At 37.4% G+C, this 25,526-nt stretch overlaps 1 protein-coding gene across 1 annotated transcript in view; it reads right to left on the bottom strand.

Annotated features, from left to right (window-relative positions):
• Positions 1–434: 434 nt before the first annotated feature.
• LOC145986458 (uncharacterized) overlaps positions 435–25,526 on the bottom strand; it is a 45,904-nt gene continuing 20,812 nt past the window's right edge. The window contains exons 4-9 of the mRNA XM_083120490.1: positions 24,304–24,451; positions 21,373–21,616; positions 14,792–14,932; positions 12,232–12,380; positions 6,356–6,458; positions 435–471 (exon numbers count right to left, since the gene is read on the bottom strand). Coding sequence (XP_082976616.1) covers positions 6,414–6,458; positions 12,232–12,380; positions 14,792–14,932; positions 21,373–21,616; positions 24,304–24,451 — 727 coding nt within the window. The 3' untranslated portion in view covers positions 435–471; positions 6,356–6,413. The remainder of the gene's footprint in view (positions 472–6,355; positions 6,459–12,231; positions 12,381–14,791; positions 14,933–21,372; positions 21,617–24,303; positions 24,452–25,526) is intronic.

Genomic DNA, 25,526 nt, shown 5'->3' with positions numbered 1-25,526 from the left:
TATGTAACAAACTTAATTAACCCCTGGCAAAAGTATGCCATCTTTTAGGTGGCAGCAAACATGTTAACATTAAACTCGGCCTCCAATCAACATTCGCTGATGATGAGAGCAATGTATGTTCTTGAAGTGTTCGCTAATGCCGAATTAACCTAGTTGTTAACACTTGCTCGAACATTTAAACCTTTATGTGTATTCTGATAAACCCTTTGTTTATGTGTATGTGTGTGCTTACATGACAATTTCCATCATCTTGGTAACATAACATGTTCAACATTTTAAGAACCAGTCAATGGTATGTGAATCCCATGATACCATGTCAACCCTGCTCCTCATTCCTCTGACTTCTGGACATGTCCCTTCATATCTATTTGAGTGGAACGGCTGCCACGGAAGGCAGGATTGTTATTGCTTTCTCCATCACTGGACTGAAAGGCCTCTCCTTTAAGACTTGTCTTCAATCTTGACAAACATCTGAAAATGGTGAGATATGGTACAATAAGAAATTTGGTGATTGAAGAGGTTTTCTCAGGCAATCAGCCAGGTGATTTCCAGATAGGCTTCTGAGCTTCTTTCCTTGAAGATGAGAGTGACGTTGCTTCTCGAAAGTTCGGAAGCCTATCCGGAAATCACCTGACTGATTGCCCAAGAAAACCTCTTCAATATTCGATGCCAGAAAAGCTTCAAGAAGATATCTGGTGTTTGCATAAGCTGGGATGGTGAGGGTTAAATTGATAACACAGAAAGATGCTACCACACCAGTTTTAATTTGTGTGAGAAGGTACAGGGTAATCTTCGGGAAATACTACAGTAACAACTGGCAACCCTAGAGATAGAAATATGTGTTCATTGATTAATTTGCTTTATTTTACTTAGCTTTTGTGCCACTTTTGGCTAATTGCGAAGATGGGGATGAGTGATGATACGATGAAATTGGTGAATGGACACTCACAAACATCCTTGCCCAGTCCAGGATTCGAACAAGGGGACCCCTGGCGTCATAGCACGATGTGTTAACCACTCTGCCACCGGGGCCGACTAGATAGAAATATGTGCTGATGCCAATTTCTTGCCAACCCGGAACACCAGGTTTCACTGTGGGAAAAATTACCACTTAAATGTTCCAGATCTTATTGAGTGAAACAGTGACAACAAACAGGATGAGTCAACAGTAAATAAAAACATGAGGGGCCCCAAAAACAGTGCATACCCGTCCAAGTTCAACAAGTGCATATGCAAGGACACAGAGCATGTGTTGCAGTTCCCTGAGTAGTATTCTGAAATTGGATTTATGTTCCATTTGTACAAACTGCATGTTGTTAAAAAAAACTATAGCCAATAGATAGTGACATACATATTTAATTTTTGATGGAAACAATGTGAAATAACACACTGTAAAGTTAATTTTTCATATTTTTGAAATGTATGAGGTATGACTTGGACAATGACAGAGAGAGACAAAAAAAAGATGCAGGCAGTGGAGATGAAATTTTTAAGGAGTATATTGGGGAAGACTAGAAGGGACAGAATAAGAAATGAGGAGATCCGACAGACAGTGGCAGTGATGAAGCTTCAGGACAGGATAGATCAGGCTCAGGTGAGATGGTTCGGATACATGAAGAGGCTGGATGCAGAAAGACTACCAGTAAGAGCTTACAATGCACAAGGAGTGGGAATAAGGCCAAGGGGGAGACCAAGATGTCGGTGGAAAGAGCAGATAGTGGAGAGTGTTAGGAGAAGTCAAGATTGGAACACCGTGGAAAGAGAAGAGTGGTGGAAGACCAGGAAGAAATGGAGAGGCTTGACTTCTATGCCGATCCAGCCAGAGGCAGGAAACGGCGAAGGATGATGATGATGACTTCTTGAAGTCTGATTATCCTGTAAGTTAACAGGAACATACTTAATATTTTCACTATGACATAAATGTGCTATTAGAAGGGGAAAGTTCATTTTGTGTAATAAGTATAGTTTTAAAATCAAATTTAGTGTTATATTCACAAGTTAATAATCACTTTTGATCATGAAATATGCCCAGTTTTTGTACTGAAAATCTTGATCTTTTATTCACCATAAATATGTGGATCTCCAAATAGATAAGGTGAACAGGTAAGTGCTCTGCACAAAAATTCTTCATATACTGGAGCATTTTGACAGCTGTGGTAAAGTCTGATGAAGCAAACTTTAATGGACTTGTGAATATATAAAACTTCTGTTACTGGGCAGACAGCAACCTGCACAATCTTCATGAAAAACCTCAACATAGCTGAAATGTTCTCGTGGTGAACTGTTAAGTTTCCATTGCCAATGTGGGGCTGTATTTTTTTCTTTTCAAAGGATATGCTGTAAACATGAACAGCGAGTGGTATGTGCACATGAAAAAGTATTCTTGACACAACATGGTTCCAGTAACATGTGGTTGCAGTTTACACAACTCATACCATGATAAGACTAAATGAAACAGCTTTTTCTAACTCGACTGACATCAAGAAATGGGGATGTTGCTTGACCAGCCAGGTCTCCAGATCCAACAGCCACAGACTTTTTTTTTGGGGGGGAGGATATCATCTCAAAGGCAAAGTTTCCTCCCAGCAGCTACAGGTTAATAAGGATTTGAAAATGGTAATCTGAGAAGAGATTGAGACTATTCCACAGGACGTGATTCACGATATCACAAGGAGCTTCCAGGAGCACATGCAGAAATGTATTGTGAATCTGATAGCCATGAATATATTTCATGTAGTCATGTGTCAGTTCTGAATATCACCTTTTTCTTTACCATTTCCTGAGAACTGCCCTGTATCTGTCAAGTTTCTTTTATATCTATTTTATGCTGATAGGCTTATTGGGGCATATGGGATCCTAACCACCATGTAAAGTACTTCCACTGGGTTTGAACCTGGGTCCTCTTGATTACAAGGTGGCAACATTACCACCAATGTGTGCCTGAATAAGTGTTTGTATTTTTATTTTAAATCACGTGTCTGTCAAATTTGGTTATTTGTGACAATGGATGAAATTGATAAACAAACACTCACAATGAACACACATGACCAGGGCTCGAAAAATCCGGTCACCAGGTCGCCAAGGCGACTAAAAATTTCAGCCTGGCGACTGTGATCTTTTGCTGTAATATGTACTAAATTTTGATGATTCTAAGTTCAAATTGCAGTACAGCGTAAGTTAGCAAATGATTTTTTTTTTATCAACGTTGTGAACATTCCTGAGTCCATAACAATTTCTTACCCTTTGTCCCCCAACACTACATTTCCTGCTTTATCAAATAATTTAGCGATGTTTTGAATACCTTGATGCTCAACATCTTATACAGAGTGTTTCAAAAGTCGCACAATCAAACTTTGGAAATGTATATCATGAAAACCGTAAGAGATATTTACACCAGGTTTTCTGCATTATAAAGCCTCATCCATTGAGATATTTTTCACTGATTAAAATTATCAGTTCACTTCGTACAGAAAATTATATAAATTAATAACTTCCGTCATTTGCAAACAATATTGCTCATGTGCAACATTTGATGAATTTTTGACTGGCGATTTTATGGATTGAGTGAAAAGTGCCTTTTTTGGGACATATCTCCGTATATGGCAACACTAGCAGGTCGAAATATTGCCAACAGTCGCATGCAACATGTGTCTATACATTTACGTGAAAAATCGTAAATCAAGATGATGTGCCGAAATTGGAGTCTTGAGAGAATCCTAGGCTGCCCTTGGTTACATTGAATTCTCTTCGCTCACTTTCGCCGCTACCGTGCCTGTCTTTTAATTGATTCAGCATGGCATATTCATTGGACCAGTGCGTGTGCATTGCTGAAAAGTATTTTACTACTCATTCTTACACTCATGTGCAAGAGGTTTTTCAATACAAATGCTCTGTTTCTGCTGTACCTCACATAGCAACTGTTTTACAACTAGTCAAACACCAACAAATGATTCCACAAATTGTTGAAGAGTTGGTATTTATTGTTGGAAATCAGTTCTCAGATGTTTTCAGCAAATTAACAATGTTTTTTTAAAATAATGTAATTGCTTTTATTTAGATAAATGGATATATAAATTTATGAACCCAGTGATAGCCTACAGGATTAGTTTAGTGCAGAAAACCCAGTGTACAGAAGGTTGTTCGGGATCTCTGAGGACAATGTTGGAAGGGTGATAAGTTCATGAAAACCCATGTCGCCACCAACGATCATGCTCAATTGGAAAACCAGCATTCCGCGCTATAACACGACAACGTAATTTCCATTGCAACAGACTTTTCCGAAGAGTTATCATGTCCAACTTTTCCCACTCCTCCTGACAGGCTTTCCAGAGGCCATTGAGAGTGCGTGGACGTCTCTTTCCTAAGGGCCGTTTTAGGAGTCCAAATGCACAGACGTCCATGGGTGACCCATCTGGCGCCTTGACCGGAATGTCGCTGTAAGGAATTGCACGGATGCCTGTTTCCACCTCCATTCGCTGTAAGAACAGACGAGTCGAACGGGAGGTATGGATGGATGCTTTATCTTGGTGCACCCAGACCTGGTTTTTGGCCCCCCATACAGTGCCGGGATATCTATGTTATAAATGGGTGTTAAAACCTCATCCTGATAGTACGTGGAGTTCACCTTCACATTATTAGCTACACAGCGAATTGCTAGCTTGCCATTATAGCAGTGTCCAGCGATGATCATGAAATCCCGTGGAAAACTTTCTTGGCATTCTCGATACAATGTTTGATAATTGTTTTTGTCGCGAGGGCGGTAGTATATCGCGCGGGGTTTGTGACAGTCACTAAGGTAGACATATGCTTCGTCTAATGTCACCACATTTTTCCATCTCTCTCCTGCAAGATAGGTCTCATAGAGCTTTCTAGCGTTCGTGCGACGTTCCGCAATGTGACGAGGCAACAGCTTGTGAACTCGCCGCTTATGCCGCATTTCTAGTTGCAGGTCCTTCTTGATTATGGTGTTCACTGTTGACACAGACATTCTCAACTTACGTGCGATACTCCTTTGGGGGGCAGGGTTACCACCTGACACAAGGGCCTTCACTTTTCTCACTATGTCCGGTGTACGACTCGTAGCTGCTCGTAGATTTGCCTGTTTCTTCCCCTGTGGAATTAGGCCCAGTCGGTCTTTGCCTTTTTTGTTCAATACCGCACCAATCCCGTTCTTCGATATCACAAAACCACGCTTCTTGCACATTTCTTTGATTGCCGAATAGCTATATTTAGCATCGGAAAGGGCTGTTATGTAGCCCTCCCAGTATGGTTCAATTTTCTTCGGCATCGTTGTAGGTAAATGGGACAACACTCTGCACACGCGTTCTCGGTACTGACGTGACTCAGCATGCACCGTTTGGACGGACTGACGTTGATAACAGCGCCGCCAGCGGCTTTCAAAATCGTCACCAGAGATCCCGAAGAACCTTCTGTAAATATATACATTTTCAAAGTTTGGATTGCGCAACTTTTGAAACATACTGAAATATGCACAATTGCTAGAAGGTGGTTTCCTGGCCCCTGATTTTCAGAGCTGGCGCCTAGCTTTGAAGAAAATTTATCGAGCACTGCACATGACCACAGTGCTGACGTACGTAATGAAGTAAAAATTCATTACTTTCATATGGTATATACCAAAATTTGATTGATTGAATGAGTTGGTGTTTTAAGTCCAGTTTGTGCACAGAAAGGCTAATTGGGACTGGACCTACAGTTTAAAGTGGGATCCGAACCACTATGTGCCTCCACAGGGTATCGAACCCGGGACCCCTTGATTACAAGGCTACGACGCTACCACTGACCAGAATTTGAAACTGAACAAATATTTTTAGGTGCAATTTAATATCTAACATGCAACTCCTAGGTACAAGTGGACATAAAAGTTGCTTTAAGTCCACTTTATATTTAGGCTAAACTACATTTTAAAGTGGGGCCTGAACCACTAGGCAATAGATTCCCACCGGGGATCGAATCTAGGATCCCTCAGTTACAAAGTACCAAATTTGAAAATGAGTGCATACAAAAGTAAAAATATTTTGTTTGAAATATTTGAAGTATTCACTTATTTTACGTCATTTTTACTCCCAACAATATCAATGCAAAAGATGACATAATTGATTGATTTGTTGTTTTAAGTCCACTTTATACACAGAAAGGCTAATTGGGACTGGACCTACACTTTAAAGTGGGATCCGAACCACTGTGCCACGTGCCTCCACTAGGTTTTGAACCCGTTGGGACATTTATAAGATGTCATAAATCTGTAACACTCATGCGTTATATGGGATTGAAATCTTGGATTTTGAGTTTAAACAAACAAGACCTAAAATGAAAAAAACTGAAAACAAATAAGTACCTGATCTGATTACCAATTGTCCTCCCATGACATTTATTTTTTTATGATACTTAGCAGATCATTTCTTGGGTGTTTCAATTTTCATGGGTATGTTGATTGTAGCCTGCAAAATTAAGAAAATTATGTGAAAAATACAGGAAAAATCAAACTAACTATAAGATTGTAAATCGTCATGTGAGAATCAAGACAGAGTAACTCCATTTTGCCAAATTTGCAGGAGAGAGTACTGTATTCTTTGGAATATATCTGACTAAAAAAAAAATCTGTAAATTAGAGATTCAGGACTCCATTTTACCATTAAGGAAGAGAGCTCACACTGATCAGACTCCAAATAGAGAGCCCTTCAGAGGACATACATTAATAAAAACTGAAAACCAAATTTTTTGGAGCTATGTTTTCTTCTGGTTCTCCTCACGCAACAGAATGTAACCAAATTGAAATTATAATGTTTTACTCATGTTTACAGTTAAGATTTTTTTTCTTGCACTTACACTTAGCATAAGTGGAAAATATAGTTAATTGGAATTAAGTTTTTAGTAGATAGAGTTTATTTATATAGGTGTACAAAAACAATATTGTATAAATTGACACTTTTTTTGTGAATGGTGTGATGACTTGGTTCGAATCCCACTTTAAACTGTAGGTCCAGTCCTGATTAGCCTTACTGTGCATAAAGTGGACTTAAAAACACCAACTCAATCAATCAATCGAAATACAAATCTATCTTGCAGGTATCACATATTTCAAGCTGGAGCTCAAACCTACCTTTGGTCAGGCCTGTACCCAAGGGGGGGGGGGGGGGCGAAGGTACCCCCAAGCCACAAAATATTTTGATGCAAACCTACAAAAATAAAATGGATAATTTTGAAGATTTTGCAAGAATTTAGGTTTTCTTCTTGCCTGGAGAGAGGCAGACTCCAGAAGTCTGCAGTCTACTATATTTAGTAATTTTAGTTTTACAACCATTTATGCGAAGCTACTAAATGTTCGAATATGGTCGGGACAGTTCACCATATTTACTCGCTGTTTTGACTTTTTTCGAACTGCTGTCAATGAGAAAATGTCCTCTTTTTGTGGTCAATTCACATTCAGACATGTTCTTCATTATAAGGATAATTCCATAGCATTGGTGGTCACATTCAGGGTACGAATTCTCATGGTGGAAGGGTAAGAGTTTCTGTTATAAGAACAAAGACAAGCCCGACCCTGTGGCCGAGTGGTTAGCACATCGCGCTGCAACGCCAAGGGTCCCGGGTTCGAATCCCGGTCGGGCTTGGTTGTTTGTGAATGTCCCTTCATCAATTTCATCATTTCATCACTCATCCCCATCTTCGCAAATTAGCCAAGAGGCACAAAACGCGAAGTAAAATAAACTAAATCAATCAATCAAAGAACAAAGACAAGCACTTAGTTTGAACTTCAAACATACTTTACTAAGAATAACATCATAAACACAAAGAAGGAATATCAAAGAATGATGTCAGCCATGCGTGTGAATGTTGCATACATCTCTCTCTCTCTCTCTCTGTTTCTCTCTTTCTTTTTAGGGCTGGTAACAGCATGGGGTAAAAACGTACTTCTACAGTCAGATAAGATTTTAAAATTATATCAAATTGAAGTAGTAAGAAATGGAGCCGTAGCTGCGAAGGTGGTTGTCATTGTCACCTTAGGCCCCTGGAACATAGAAATTAGACCGATCTCTTATTTCTCCACCATTTCTCACCTCCTTTCATTGGGAATTAAACACAGCATTTACATGTTAATTTAATAGGAAATTAATGTCTTCTTAAAGTTTCTCGTTTTTGTCCCTCCACCTAGTTATCTTTAATTTGCAATCAATTTTGCAGATGTGAACAATAACACACACTGCTTCAATGAAGATGGTGTGGGATGCACAACCGACTGTCCTTTTATTAACCACATTTCTTGAATGCTAAGTTTTCTTTCCATTGGATTCAGCGGAAAAAAGAAAGTATACACATAAAATTTCTACAATGTCTAAGTAGAGGGGTGCAAATTTGATGCAAGGTGTGCAAAAATCATTCTTATCCTGGGTGCTGAAATATCTAGTTACAACTCTGATCAGGAAATATTTCCTTTCCAGAGACCATTAATCAGTCGGTAACGCGTCTGACTACCATGCTAAAGGTCACGGGTTTGATCCCCGGCCTGTTCAAATCTGAAAACTTTTCTAACGTTGGAACCGGCCCCGGTGCCCACCCAGCGACGAATAACATGGGTACCGGGGGGAAACCCTGTGGGGTAAAGGCGGTCAGGGGTGTGATGCTGATCACATCACCGCCACTCACGACTGGATCAAGAAAGTGTGGGGCGTTACCCCCACACCCCCTATATGCCTTCATGGCATGGTGCCAAGCACAGGGGAGCACTTTACCTTTTTTTAACACCATTATAAAAACATAACACAATAAAAGTATTGAAATTTAATTATCATTTTAAATAAAAATCAATAATTATATAATACTTCCTTTGCACTACAGCCCATGAAGGGCCTTTGCTTACCTACCGACTGCCGGTCTCCCTCCCATGCTTTCCTTCGTCACCTCTAAGCATGGAGATCTTCAACCAGTATTGGAATAGTCGGGGGGTCAGCCCGACATATTTCCAGCTGTCATAGTAGGTCTCCGCGACCAGGTGACCCTTGCTCATTCGAAGCTCACCAATTTCCTCACGATGGTGGGTTACCACCGGCCCTATACACAGGTCGAAATTTCCCGAGACAGAACCCGGGATCGAACCCATGCCATCCCGCAGTCACCGTCCAAAGCGAAGTGCCTTAGACCGCAAATAATTATATAGTATAACACTTAATAAAAACATTTCACCTATCTTCTAATTTCTTGACGTTTTGAACCTGTCCTTAAAGGAATTAATACGCTAGTTTATAAATGTAGCAAATTAATTTGTTTATATATGTTTATACATTTAAATATATATAAATAAATTAATTAATTACATTAATTATTTAATAATTGACATATATTTCATGACAATTATTTATATATATTTTATATACATACAGAGTGTCCGAAAAGTAACGCAACCTGGTGTTTACGACGGTATAATGGAATAGCAAAACGGAATGAGAAGAAACGCTTTCTGCCAAGAGAATGCCCTGTATATTGGGAAAATTTAGAGAGACAAACATATGTAAGAACATGCATGTTTTAATAACAAATAAGCAAAGTGTTGCCAAAGGTGGAATTTTTTTTTGCAAATCGTGAGTATTGATGCACAGAACTCACTGAGGTAAATTATTGCAACATTTCACAATACCAACGAACAATTTGGATGGCCATCTATTGAATTTGACAGAAAAAGAACTTTGACGAAGTTTCAAAAACATTGCACAAGGTAATAAATGGGCTGTTCCAAAAATCGATGTTTTCACAATATTACGAGGGACACTGGCAATACTGTTGTTGTCACGTGTCACTAACAGACGTGTTTCACCTCAGGCTTTCACACTAAGGCACTTTTAACGACAAAGGAGAAAGTTGGTAATTCTCGAACATATGCAATAAATTGCATACACCTTGCAACCCTGAAATGTGGGTATCCCTACAAATTAAAGCAAATGCTCGAAGTGTCCACCATTATCTTGGGTACATAAGTTGGTTCGCTTGATCATGCTCTCAGATACCTTCCTGATGGTTGCAGCACCGATATTATCAATTTCCTGTGTAATGTTTCGTTTCAGCTCCTCCAATGTTCTGGGCCTCGTTTGGTATACTTTCCCCTTTAAGTAACCCCACAGAAAAAATCTGCAATGTTAAAAAAAATTCTCTCAGCATATGAAGAGATTCATTAGATGTATGGCAAGTTGCTCCATCTTGTTGTAGCCAAGCATCACGTTCGTCTTCTTCCAGGAGAGCAACGAATTGCATTATGAGATCCCCGTACACAGCGGTATCCAGTTGTCTCAAAGAATAATGGTCCCACAATACGTCGTCGCGATATTCCACACCATACACCGATTTTTGGAGAGTGCAAGGGTAGTTCATTCAACTGATGTGGGTTTTCTGTCCCCAATGCCTAGAATATTGGCTGTTGACATACCCATCCAATTGAAACCAGGCTTCGTCGCTAAAAAAAACTTTATTCAGTACACTGACACCATTTTGTCGAACGAATAATTGAGACCAATGACAGTAACGGAAACTCTATATGGGTAAAATTCAATTTCCGTATAGCCTTGTGAGCAGTTGACTTGCGTAAGTCCAATTCTGAGGCGAGCTTCCGAACAGACTTTGTGACGACGTCACCATTCTTTGTTCAACACGCTGCAGAACATCAGCTCCTAACACAGAAGGGCGCCCTGAACGTTGACTGTCATGTACTGATCCAGTTTGGCGAAACCTTTGCACAAGATGAAAAATTGACGACTTATCTGGAGAGGGAGTAGTCGTAAACTTGGCACTAAATGCTTCTCTTACGCCAGAATATGACGATGTTCGGATATATTCTTCAACAATAAACACTCTTTCCTGTGTAGAATAAGGCATTTTGAAAACACACACACAATGTCAGCATAAGTAGACACAATCTGGAATGCCGTTCACGGCAAACAGCAACCACCTAAGGCACAGGAAACATAACAATTGATACACGTTTTTCTGTACCCACATTTCAGGGTTGCAAGGTGTATGCAATTTATTGCATATGTTTGAGAATTACCAACTTTCTCCTTTGTCGTTAAAAGTGCCTTAGTGTGATAGCCTGAGGTGAAACACATCTGTTAGTGACACGTGACAGCAACAGTGTTGCCAGTGTCCCTCGTAATAGTGAAAACATTGATTTTTGGAACAGCCTATTTATTCCCTTGTGCAATGTTTTTGAAACTTCATCAAAGTTCTTTTTCTGTCAAATTCAATAGATAGCCATCCAAATTGTTCGTTGGTATTGTGAAATGTTGCAATAATTTACCTCAGTGAGTTCTGTGCATCAATACACATGATTTGCAAAAAAAAAAAATTCCACCTTTGGCAACACTTTGCTTATTTGTTATTAAAACATGCTTGTTTTTACATATGTTTGTCTCTAAATTTTCCCAATATACAGGGCATTCTCTTGGCAGAAAGCGTTTCTTCTCATTCCGTTATATGGTTGTAAACCCCGGGTTGCATGACTTTTCGGACACACTGTATATAACAAAGGTTTCAGGCTTGGCCACGCCCTAAAAAAATCCTGGGTACGGGCCTGCCTTCGGTAGTGAATCAAAAGTTGACCACTTTACATCAAGGATTTTTTTTTAATGTTTCCTAACTATTGTTGTGAAACTGGAAACAGAAATGTATATATACACAGTGTGTCCAAAATATAACACCAGGGTTTCAAACATGAGTATATTATTTATGATACAGCCTACAATGGTGTTTTAAGCATAATCTTAAAGCAACACATAGTAAGTTTTACTTCACAAATTTCTCAGGTTAAGCTGTTCATAGAAACTGTGCAACTGATTCCCAGGAAAATGGATAGCCAGAGCAGGTCCCATTTCTCAGCCACCGTGAAGTCCCGATTTGACACCAATAGATTATTTTCTTTTGGGGCTACAGACACTGTTTATCAAGAAAATATCCAGTCACTTACCCACCTGCTCCAAAGAATAACCACAACCACAGATGAAATTTTTGTAGATATGGTAACGTGAGTGTGGACTGAAGGGGAGTATCAGTTTGATGCCTGTAGGGCTCTAAAAGTATTGAAACTTTGAACATTGTAAATGCATTAAATACACGTTATGATTCAGAATGCAAAAAATTAACTTGAATTCAAAACTCCAAAGTTCTTTTTTGGACAACCTGTATTTTCTTCCAAAAAATAAGAGGCTCTATGCAAATTGTTACACTCACTTCATCCAGATTTTTGTCCTCCATGACATCATCATTCTGTTCTTCCTTTCTACTGCTGCTTTTACGCTGTTGGCATCCTGGTGTCAGAAAGTTTTCATCAAAATTCAGGGGACCTTCACAGTACAAGCAATCAAGCTGTTCTTCGAAAACTGAGGGTAAAGAGAATATTTATTGTATAAGGAGATGGAATTATAAATATTAATGTATAAACATTATACTTGCATGGTATGTAGCTAACACCTTTATATTCTTCCAACATATATGTTTAGATTAATAACACTTGAGGAAAATAGATCAATACTTTATAATAAAATAAAAGTTTTAACCACCATAAATAGAGTGTCGATGTTAGTAGTAGTTCTACAGATGTAACTCTATAATAGGGGTGTGTGAGATTACTAAATTTCGATATGGGAATTGCAGAGAAAATGTTTCCCATCATCCCAATTCTGACTTTGGAAAATAATTTCCCTTTTGGGGATCTCAAACACTCAACACTTGAGAAATTTTGAATGGTTGTGTATTAAAATTGCATAATTCTTCAATTTTTTTTACACTGTTAGCGGTGTAAATTTCTTGGGAATTGCAGTTATATTTCCAGAAATGCAAAAACAAACTCCACAGCATCAGGAAATCTCGAACATTTCCTATATAAAAAAAAATCTATCCTCGACATGCCTTAATACAAGTAAAATCGTCCCTTGCACATTGTAGTATGCCACAAAGGCATGTAAGAAAGGCAGTGGAGGTGGGGCTCCTAACATTCTGGATCTTCGTCATAGTGCAGCATCATGTCTTTTGACTGCCCTTATTCCCCACTCCCCAATACCCACTGAAGAGACACTGCAAGTATACTGGAATCATATGTAAGAAATATTGTTTCAAATCTAAATTTTTATCAAAAGGTGTCTTCCCAAGATAAATGGATTTGTACAAGCTTTAAACTATTACAATATTCTGAAATGATGTACACTTCTCTAGCTATGAAAACTACTTGTTTACAAGGCGATACAATTTCCACTGTGTCTTCAGGGAGGCAATCCCAACATGGAAACTTACGTAAAGCATCGCTCCACCAGTTTCTCATTTATACCATTAGAAGCATCCCCCAGCTATCCCCAAGCTTCGAGTAAATATCCCCCCCTCCCCAACTAACAATCTGTTTAAGTGCTAAGAAGAAAAAATGATAATTATCACATTTTTATCTTATTCCCATGTTGCACAACATGTTATAGTTAATCTCGATACATATGATAAATCACAATTAATTTTAAAAAGTAGTCAGTCACAGTTTACCCTCCAATAGGCTATGTACTTTTCGTTCAAAATGCTGCCTTCATGTATGTCTTTAAAAATGAAATATTTATTGTCAAGAAGAATATGTTGACACAAACAAATAATCCTACCAAATTTTTATGTGTGTATAGTTGTAATCATTAATTTGCATAACACCCTTATTGCAATATTCATGTGTCCAATTTGAACTGATATGCCACTTACATAGGTATGTTATTCTCAAGCACTGTAGTAAAAATAAGTAACTGAAGTAACAGTGTTATCAGAAATATCAAGTGACGGGAATCATAATAAATAACAGAATCAATTTTCCAGTAGTACAACTACAATACTAGGCACTTCCTTGGAATATCCACAAGGTTTTTTTTTTGTTGTTTGTCTTGTGCAGAAGTAGCGCAAAAGTAGCGAAGTAGTGTAGCAAGCTACGTTTTGGTAAAGGCAGCGGTAGGTGTAGCAAAGCTACATTTTGGAAGAGTAGCTGTAGCTATAGCGAAGCTACTTTCAAAATGTAGCATTCTGATCACTGCACATGACGATATCCTCCTCATGGTCCACATAGTAGCAGGTGATTCATTGAATAGGTATGATGTCATTTGCTCTTGATCGGCACAGCAACAGCTTTACAACCAACTAAGAAACCATTTCTTGAACCTGAATTGTATATACGAGATATAATTGAGGCCTTGTGGATATGAAGGGTGAACTCAACAATGCGTTTCAAGTTGTGAGAAAAGGGGCCAACTTGACAAAAACTTTGGAAATCATGCAGGAAAACTTTCCGATCTACTGTTACGATGTTTTTGTCGAGTTCACCCTGGATCTCACAACTTGAAACACATTTTTCTCGAAACGTTCGTTTGTTGAGTTTGCCCTTCACATCCGCAACACCTCAATTGTTTGTTGCTTTTACCCATCAAAAACTAGGATGTGCATTATGCATGCGTAAATATGGTAAATCAACATTTTATCACTGAAATAAAATTACATGTACAAAATACGTATTTTCTTTCATGTTTGTTTTAATACCATGGCTACTAAGAACTCGATTATGTAAAGATATGGGACGTTGACTTAGACACTTTCATAATTTAATATTTGCGTTTCTTTTGCTGGCAATAAGTGAAGTTCATAATATGACCCTTGATGATCAAGTGTTTAAATTTGGACAATAAGTTCAGTTTTAACAAGTTCTGTGCTGTAAAGAAAGGGAATACAAGTATTGTGTTAGTTTTTCTCCAAACAGCCATTAAAGTACACTACTTACCAATTTTCTTGTGAGCCACGGATTTGCATGAAGAGCACAGTCTATATGGAACTGTATCACACATTAATAAACTTAAACTGCATCTTGGGAATGTATGACCAGAGGCACATTTACCGTACTTAAAGCTTTCAAGAATAACCTGTTCTATTAGTTAAGGAACATGTTTGTATTAAACATATGAAAATCAGAAGGACAAGTTTTAATATGCACATGTCTCTAATTGTAGATGTTGGCAGTGCAATACAAGCAACATATAGAATGATTCAAGATATATGAAGATATCTTGGTAAAAACCTGGTAGAAACTATCATGCACATAAAAACACAACTATAAAAAATATATAATCGGAAATTCAAACCCATAACATGGAAGTCTACATTCCATTTTGATTATATATAGAGTTGAGCCGATACCAATGCTGATGTATTGGTATTGGCCAATACCAGTGGTATCAGTATCAGAAAGTATAGGTTGGAATTCATCTACCGATACCAGCTGATACTTTTCTGTCATGTTGGTCTTCCATGGGGTCCATAAAAATGACGCGGGACACTTTCAAGAGTCTAAATTATCTTAGAAAATATGCAAAATTCAAACTTTACTTTTATTTTTTACAAATTTTGCACTAAAAACTGTATCTTGTGATTACATAACATCTTCTTGAATATTCTAAAGCAAATTTCTTGGTAAATGGATGCATATAATTGGAGAAGAATATTTACACACCAATATTCATCAATATTTTGAACAAACTTTAATTATTATTGCAATTTTCAAGTATCAGTATTGGCTCAGCCCTAGTTATTTCACGTAATGTTTATTATATCCTAACAATTGGCCCCATCTAGTTCAATGCACTTTTTGACTCTCTTTGAACTCATGTGTCTAGTTGGTTACAAAGATCAACACTGAGTCATCTACTTCATTGATTTGGTGTTACGTAGTATAGTTGGTGTCTGCACCATTTGCACTATGTTCTGAAGCAGCCATGGTCACATGGCTTTGTGTTAACCAATCAAATGCATGTTTAAAGCAGCACACAGGAATTTGTTGAATCTTCTGAACACAAACACTGCTCTTCTTGCATATATCATCTACTTTTTGAACATACTTTCCTTACACAAGCCTAACACAGGATGTACCTGCACTGCACCTGGTGTCAGTGAAAGTACAGAGTACTAGAAAAGATATACAAATTCACCTGCAGAAAAAAAGGATGCCTTTACTTTGAAATTCTTGCAGTTGATTAACCTTTTCCCTCATGAGCTATGCATGGCGGTGCAGTGGTGCAGTCATCTCTATGTAAAATATTATTTACTCATGAGTCCTTACGATATGAATCACAAATTACTGTATAATTATCTACAGAATAATTAGAAAATCCCAAAATAAGTAAAATTAATATGCGAGTATACTGGAATAATAAAAATCTGGACTCGGACTTTGTTTTACTAACTGGTACTGAAGATAATTTGTCTAATAAGCAGAAAACTCATCCTCAAGTAAGTATCCCCAGGACATCGTAAGAGGATGATGGAGGGGGGATGAGGGGGAATTATTCCACCCTCTGGATACTTGTGTATCTCTGATTTATAAATTTTATCCCTGGGGGGAAATAATATTTGGAGGTGAAACAACCAATTACAATTATTGACAATTTAGTTACTTTTCCCCACTTCGCAATTCAATTGCACCACTTTTCTGTCAGACAACTGGAAGCTTCATTTGGCAAACATGTAGCTATGTGGTCTCAAGAGCTGCTATATTCCTTGAACTGTCAATCAAGTGGCCCCCTCTTCCCTTTTCTTTGTCCAGGGAATTTGCCTCGAAAATGCCAACCCATATAAAAGTTACAAATGAGTTGTCACGCGACTCAAACTTGTCACCACAGAACATCTGTGTTTACATGAGTGGAATTATAGTAAGCAAAGATAGCCTACATGGAATTTTTGACACAAGCATGATAACTCTTTACAAAATCATATTTTTAAGAAGATTTTTTTTTTCTTTTTTTGAACAATTACATTTCTTTGTGAAGCTAGAATGTTAGTGAAAAAACTTAACATTACGAGTTCCAGACACTGGGAATCTGCCTTCAAAGGATCGGTTTTGAAAATTTGCAAGAAGAAGGCAGTAGTAGTGAAGCGGTGAGATTCCTTATGATTATTAGTTGCCTAAGTCGTGAAAAATTTAACAAATTGAAAATTACATGGTCATGTATTGATGTATCTAGTGATGAAGTTACACATACATAATCTTTCAACATCACTAAAATAAAACATGGGGCGAGTTGGAACGTGGTATTTTTGTTGGAAATATTTCTCGATTTCAGCAAGTGTTGTCAAGTCAGTAGTATTGTAATTTTGCAACAAACTAAACAGATTTGTAAAATATCATGACAAAAAGTACTGAAGAATCAATATTGAATACATTCTCTTGATAAGATTCATAAAAATTGATTACGAGATTACATACACAATGTAGGGTCTTAGATACATTGTAGTGGCACTCGTTACTGTCTTGTATTCAAGGGGTCCTAAACTACACTTGGCCCCTGTGCCCCCCACCCCCCCCCCCCATTATCAGATTTAGAAGAATTAACAAGCTAATGGCACTTGTGTTAAGCTCCTGAGACTTGAGGAGCAAGATAATGAGAATTTTTTATGATTTCGTAAATATAACTGTCATTTAGCACAGTAGTCTTGGGTGCTATTCTTATGGGGTAGAAAACTTTTTGATTGTGCCCAAGTTCAATTCTGGTCCCCAAAAGTTAGATCCCAAGTTACTACATTTCTGGTGGTGCTGGAAAGGGGGGGGGGGGGGGGGTGTCAAACCCTAAGACTGTAGGTCCAGTTCTGATTAGCTGTGATGATCATGGAGTGGACTTCATCTTTTTTCTGTCAACATCCAAATTTAAATCTGCAATTTTTCAGCAATTATTAAAAATATGTTTTGGTAAAAAATGAGTGTGATCTGACATCATTTCCCATTTAAAATTGTTGAGGTATCCGCATGCAACCCCTCTAGCAGCTGCAAAGGTGCACACATGTATGTACGTGGGGGAAGGGATGAGCGAGAGGGGGAGAAACTGATATGTTAGGTGGAGTAAAATCATTATCTTATGCTGTTTCTTAACAGTCAGTAGAATTCCTCCCCACTGCAAATTTCTTAAAATGCCACACTGGGTGTTAACCACATCACTACTCAAATTACCCAGTATAAGTCTTTATATAAATGGTCTGTATAGACCAACGTGTTTGGTAAATACTATTAATTAATAAGAACTGCATAATAATAATAATAATAACAATAATAATAACAGTGATATATGCATTATTATATGAAATATGTATTTTATGACTTTTTTTGCCCTTGAGAAAGATCTATGAGCAGTACATTGAAACTCGCTGCAAAATAAAGAATTTAGCCACTACACAAACAAAGTTCTTATTAATAATACAGGGTCAGGACTGCTGCCCCACAAGGTAGAATTCCCTGCAGGAACACTGACTTGACTGCAAGTACATTTGAAGGTTCAAAGCTGAGTAATCATCTTGATTGCTTACAAGTTTGGATGGTTAACCTGTGAGCAAGAACACAAACTGCACAAAAGTAATTCACAGACCCTTGATGGATGCAACAGCCCTTCGATAGCCAAGAGGCGGATGCTATTGGGGAGGGCATCTGACAGTCTCACAGTAGACCTTCAAGTCCTGTCCAACAGCAGACTGCAATAATGTATCGTATGCCATGCCCATGAAAACAAACACCAATGGAGAAGTTTGAAGAACTCGGCAACGTGATGTTGAAGTAATTAATTAAAGCTTCTTTATAATCATGGCCACTTTGGAAGATCTGATCATATGCCGATGTATTTTTCCTTTGGGGTTTTGTGGGGTTTTACTTTTGGGGTAAATAGAATTGGTAGCAAATATAAATGAGATTCTTTGTGTTTCAAATATCCAAGTGTCCATATTTTTTCTTGGCATGTATGTTTATATGTTGAACTGGGCATATAAAGAAAATGAAGAACACTTGTAATTATTAACTGGGTAGTATTAATTTGTAATTGTCAGAAGTTTACATAATTTCTTCATTATACTTGACTTGTAAACACTGATCATATCAGATATGTTGTAGACACACATACAGCTGTAAAAATGAATTAACCATCAATAAATATAATTTTCTCAGATATAATATCTAAGTATTGTTAATGCATTCTTGTTCACAATTACTATTTGTTATTCTAGGTTATGTAACTGAGGCATAATTTTTATATTTCCTTACACTACATACTTGAGTAGAAGGAACAAAAATGAAGTACATTTATGATAATTGAAAGACTTTTGTTTTGTTGAAAGTGTTTGTCCCACCCCTCCCTGCTACCTTAGAGGGCTAACTGAAGCCATCACCCAAGTAGACCAAGAGATGCTGGAGAAAGTATGGTATGAATTTGACTACTGCCTCCACTTTTGTAGGATTACCTGTGGAATACAGACTGAAAACTTATTTAACTGACGTTGTAAGTGAATTCGTTGATTGCAAGCTACAATCACGTATCATTTACATCATGCAGTTTCACCTACCCTGTATGTGCACCAGCGGCGTATACTCTGGGTCACCTAGGTAATCGGAGATGACCCGGCTATAATTTTTTTAAAAAGTTGTTTTTTTATTTCTTCGCAATATTCTTCCGAACCAATCTTTGTCACATATTTCTTTGCTTCCAGCGCGCGAATGTTTTCAACCGTTTGCCGCGGAATGTCCGTGAGGCTTTTTCTCCAGCTGGTGGAATCTGGTGACGTCAGGGTGAGATTTCACCGGCTCGCTTTAAAACCCTTGACGGGAGGGAGGGGAAGGAAACGCTGCTTCTCAGGCGCGGTTATTCCGTGGCAAGGGTAACCTCCTTCTGAAGAGAGTCCATCGGTCGCACTCTCCACCCCAGAGCCTTTGCCGTTCCCTTGGCTGGCACCCTCTTCTGCCATTCTTCCCCGATGACCTTTGTATCGTAGGAGGTGTGTTGTTTACGACAGGGAAATTTTTCAGGAAACAGAATTCTGGGTTCACAAATTACGTACTGAAAAGGAAAGTAGTGAAAATACATCTGAAAATGCGCGAGAAACAGGGAAATCTGAACAACATTTGCGAACCAATTCTATGTTAATTCTCATTTTACATTTGCTTCTGTCTTCCTGATCTCTTCAATTTCAACAGATATTGTCAAAGGGGAAAAAAAACTTTAATATTGAAGATGAAGGTAATTAAATAAATTAAAATTTGAACTGGAAATTCAAGAAATTACACCGACCTCCGTTGCGGAGTGTTAGCACAGCTCCCTACGATGCCAGAGCTCCAGGGTTCGAATACCGGCCTGGGCATGTTTGTTCTTTGGAAATGTACCTTCATCAATTTCATATAATCACTCGTAGTGATTAGTCAAAAGTGGCAGAAAAGCGACGTCAAATAACAATTTAATCAATCGATTATTGAAGTAATTAAATTATTTATATGCTTACTTTTTTCATTTTTGTATTTTAAAATGCGTGATTACTTTCTTTGTAACCTTCAAAACCAGTGAGAGTACTTCTTTCACAGAAATGAATAATTTTTAAAAGGGAAAGCTATCAGAAATAAATTATATATATATACGTACACATATATTAGGTAATTTAAGTTGCTTTCCCCCCTCTTTAGATTAAAAATGATCATAATGATAAAAGATGTTTGAATGTAAAATATATAAACAAAAAACGCAATGATTCCAACTTATTGAACCTCGCGCATCGCAGGGAATATAAAGCTGGGAAAGGGAATTTTTCAGCATCCATAGGGAATTTAATTGTGTCAAGCAGGAAGGAACCACAATAGAAGATTGGCGCATAGAATTGAATGCGTGTTGTAGGTGGCTTTGTGCTGTTGTTCCTATTAGCGATTTGAGAATTTAATATTTGTTTAGCTGTTAGTGGTTTAGTATTCATGCTAGTGCTGTGTTTACTGAAGTTATAGGCAATGGATATAATACAATATTTGCGTGTGAAATTATTTGGAACGAGATCTTTTCCGGAGAAATTGCAAATACTTGTAGTTAATGTAGGTAGGTCAGTAGCTTCTCTTGTACCACAGTCCATGAAATTAAACTTCCGTGTATAAAAACAAAAATCAGGAATGCACGATTAACTGGGTACTGGGGTAACTTGAATTTTACACTTCAATTAATATTGAGGGTTTCTATTTCACTACCGCAATCCTTTCATATTCTTTGTTACAGGTTTTTTCTTATAGATTTATTATATTTTCTTGTTTTATTATTTAAAATTCTAAACGTAGATTAACTGCAAGTGCAATCAGAACAATTATTCGACAGTGGTCGCAACAATATGTTAAAATTTTTAACACATATATTCATAAATCCTGTATGGATGTTGAGGTAAATTTGCAGGAAGACTTCAGGAGTGGGTGGATGAATCAAGTGTCGGAGATTACCCACTAGTTAAAACCAGCATACGCCACTGATGTGCACAGTGCCCAACAGAACACAAACAAGCACACATTGGACCAAAAGTTTATAAAAAGGATATCTTCATCACAGACAGCACATTTCTCTTCAGGCAACTTCTCCTCTTTGCAACCTACAAGTTTTCTTATGGCACGAGTTACAGCAGCATTCTTTTGGTGATCATGAGTTTCCAGCCATTTACACAATACACTTAAACTCCTCCTTTGCAATGAATTTGGTTCAAGGCCTTGCTTCAAAGCACTTTCAAATAAGTTGCAAATATGTCGAGACATTAAATGATTTTCAATATTGCTGTGTGCTTTCATCTGGGGGAAAAAATGTAGACAATTGTTAAAATAGTAAATATTCACAATTCTATACTTCTAATATATATAAATTACTAGCCATTTAAATGATCTTAGTAAATTTGAATGCCATCTTCATTTTTTATTGCACATTAAATCAAATTTAAAAAAAAAAGTTAGTTCTGCAGAAATGGGTGTATACAAGAGAGAGAGAAAGTGAGTGGAGGTGGAGGGGGATCTAGAAGAAATTGATTGGTATGAAATTTTTACCAATACAGTAAAACCATAAAATTTATCAATGCCGGTAACTGGTATTGTACCAATCTGATTGTACCAAATTGCAAAAATTGCCTAAGAACATGAATGGATCATTCACATCCTTAATTGATGCATGTGACCAGGTGATTACTACAGGATTTGCCTTAGAAAATAATTGTATATTCCAATATTTTCTTTACGAAACTAGGGCATATATTCATAAAAATAGCAAAAAATAACATTTTTATCAACAAACTAATACAGTTTAGATAGAGTGCACTGATAAGAGTACAGATTACCCTGTTCCATCTGCAATAAATATTAAAAAATGAAGTACATAGGGATATGCTCACATGATACTTTGAGTAAAGAAGTTTTCTTAATCCCATTTATGCTTACAACTGAAATTACATTTAAAGTGGGATCCAAACAATTGTGCAATTTGCCTCCACTGAGGATCAATCCTGAGACCCCTCGATTACAAGGCAATAGTCTTACCACTGACTGCAACAACAGGGAGACCCTGAATTATCAATACCTTGTTACATGACTGCATCTTCAGTACTAATTTCACTATATTCTCCACATCCATAATACTTTTACCATCAATATCAACAGGTAAATGATTTTTCTCTCCACATTTGACTACGAAGGGAGTCACTTTATCCTCCATCCTGATGAAAAAAAAGAGTTACCAGTTGTACATAGCCCCTCTCCTCCACAAGGCACTTCTACATTGGACTGCATTATTTTATTAATGGCATTTCAGCTCATTCTGCCAAATGAGTAAACAAGTGAATTAAATTACCATCGCTACATTGGTTTTACTTTTTGTACACAAATCCTCTTTCCAGATAGCTGACCACATCATTTGAAAATAATATAATTGAACATTCTATAACAAATATGCTTTTCACATAGGGTGGGGCATATACAGTTGATCAATTTTGAAATGTAGCCATACAATGTTACTACTAAAAGGTGCTGCAGTGACAGGATTTCCTGTCTATGTATTGCTTAGAGTTTAGTCATTATAGAGCATTGGTCTATACAGTACTGTGTTGGTACAGTATAAGTGTTTATTGCAACAAAGTCAGTTACAGCTGCAGTCAGGAGTTTTGGAGACATACAGTTACTCACAATGTTGTTCGTACAGATGGAAGTGTGAAAAGAAAAAAAATACAATAAGCCTTAGTACATTAGGTATTCTCCCTACATGTAATTATAAAATGCATGGTGATTTATTTACAACCGTCTGTTCCCCCATAAACTTTATTAATAACGAAATAACATTATACACATTTTAGCACAAACATGCTATTTTGATGTCACATTTCTGTTCGTACAGTTGCAATGAAAACAGATAAACATAAAAATGTTACAAAATGAGACAATCTAATAGCCAGAATCATACCCCTTGGCCTTAATAACTGTTTTGCATTTCCTGTGCATAGAAGTGACCAAGACCAAGGTCTTGCAGATGTCTGGGCTGATTCCCTTCCACTTTAAAGCGACTGCCTTCTTCAGATCTTCTTTTGACTTGCGCTCATGTTTATGGACACATTTCTTCAAAAATGTCCATAAATGCTCAATCGGATTCAGATCTGAACTTTAAACTAGTGTTTTCAACTGCTTTGGTACATTCAAAATCAACCAGTCCCTTTTGAGTTGAGCAGTATGTTTGCTGTCGTTATCCTGCTGGAATGTGAACACACGGGCACTTTTTTCCACGTTATTATTCAGGATATTATTACAGACATGTTTGTCTATGATTCCACCAATGACTTGCATTTTACCAACTCATTTAGTCTACATACAGGCCCAGATCATAATAGATCCTCCACCATGTTTTAGCGTAGGCGTTGTATTGGCAGCATTGTCCTACGTATTTGCCTTCCTCCACTCTCTGGCCCCACCATCTGATCCCTGCAGGTTTATTTTGGTTTAATCGCACAAGATCACCTTGTCTCAAAACTCCTGATCCTTATGTAAATGCTCTTTAGCAAATTCGACTTTGTCGATACGTTTGCCTGTACGAACAACATTGTGAATAGCTGTATGTACAAGATGTACCTTCTAGGAACAGCCTACTATTGTGGGCTATGAAGTGATGTGAAGAAGGGTCAGACCAAGATTTAAAAATCTGACACACATCCAGCCAACACCTGTGAACCGAAACAACACATTCAAATGGACATGGTTGACAGCCCACAGATTGCATTCTCTTCCAGCTAAATTAGGACAGTGTTTCTTATAATAAAGGACAGCTCATAGATATTGCTTTCAAAATGTAACTACGGCATGTACTAAAACTTCATACAGTGTTGTATCTTTCAGTATCAATACAACATCTCTTTGAGCAAACGCTGTGTTTTAATGCTATTTTTAAAAGTCAATTGTTTCTGGCCTACCTTCTAAGATGATAATCAAAATTGCATATATTCATTTACCAATGCATTAAGCTTAACCTCATCCTCTTCTGCATGAATCCTTATAGTTATTAACCAAAATGAAAATCGCAGGTAGTAGTCAGTCTTCTCATCCAAATTGTCCACATCTATTTCCCACAATGGAACATCAGTCTGATGAGACTGAATTCTGGAAACATAATATGGATTATATTTTATGTGTGTGTCCCAGTCAGAAGACACTACAAAGCAACAATCTTGCTCCATTTCATAATTTAAACACCTTCAAAAACTTAGCTTAGCAAATTTGATAACTACAAGCAACTTATTTGGGTTAATTAAAACTTTTCACTAATTGACAGTTTTCTTTGCAAACAGAAATACCAAAAAAATTATTACATGTACTGAAGATGAAGGAAAATGTGGAAATATACTAAGCCAATCAAACTCAAGAATTCTAATTTACTCAAAACATATAAATAGTACTATAATTAAGCACAATAAAAAACCTTACACCACATGCCAGAAACAAAGACATTTTATTCATGTTTGGGAATAATTAGAGGTAAGCAAGTTACTAATTTTTATCTGCGCAACTTACTTGTAGAGAAAATACAATTCTCCCAATTATGAATTACTTGTAGGGGTTCTATTAATTTTGGTGGCCTCTGCCACCATCTGCTTGGGAACTAGAAGCAACGATGAAAATTAATAACTCGCTTGCATCTAAAAAGACGTTTTAGTTAACCACAACACAGTACAAGTAAACAGCATAATAAATGACACATTAAAAAATCTGCCCAAGCTTTCGACTGTATCTCCGAGTTATCATGAATAATGGTCGAGACACACAAGAGAAAGAGAGAAGCAGCAACCCCAATGTCAATACTTCCCATGTAAACGGGAAAATGTCTCTGCAGTTGTCCTCTGTTGGCAGGTACCGGTTTTGTGTTATGGTTAACGAAAATATAATTAAGCATGTAGCTGCACCAAACCTGATATATCTAATCACGTCATGTAAGGATATAGTAGCCGAATGAAGAACTCATTGTGCAGTAAGTAACCAGGAAGCACGTTCAGTATGAGTTTATGAGCACATAAATTCATGCAGAAAATACATTTGTAAAATGACCTCAGAATTACACATACATAGGTTAAAAGTCTAATGCCAACACATGTACTTTAAAAAAGGTACCTTTTCTTTCCAGAAGCTTTTTCTTTACAGAAGCTGCACTTGAGCCAAAATGGCAATTCCCAGCATTTTG

The sequence above is a fragment of the Lepisma saccharinum genome, chromosome 4 (genome assembly GCF_977018435.1).
Source record: "Lepisma saccharinum chromosome 4, izLepSacc3.1, whole genome shotgun sequence".
Lineage (NCBI taxonomy): Eukaryota > Metazoa > Arthropoda > Insecta > Zygentoma > Lepismatidae > Lepisma > Lepisma saccharinum.
Note: the sequence above shows the minus strand (reverse complement) of the source record. Positions and strands in the feature narration are given on the sequence as shown.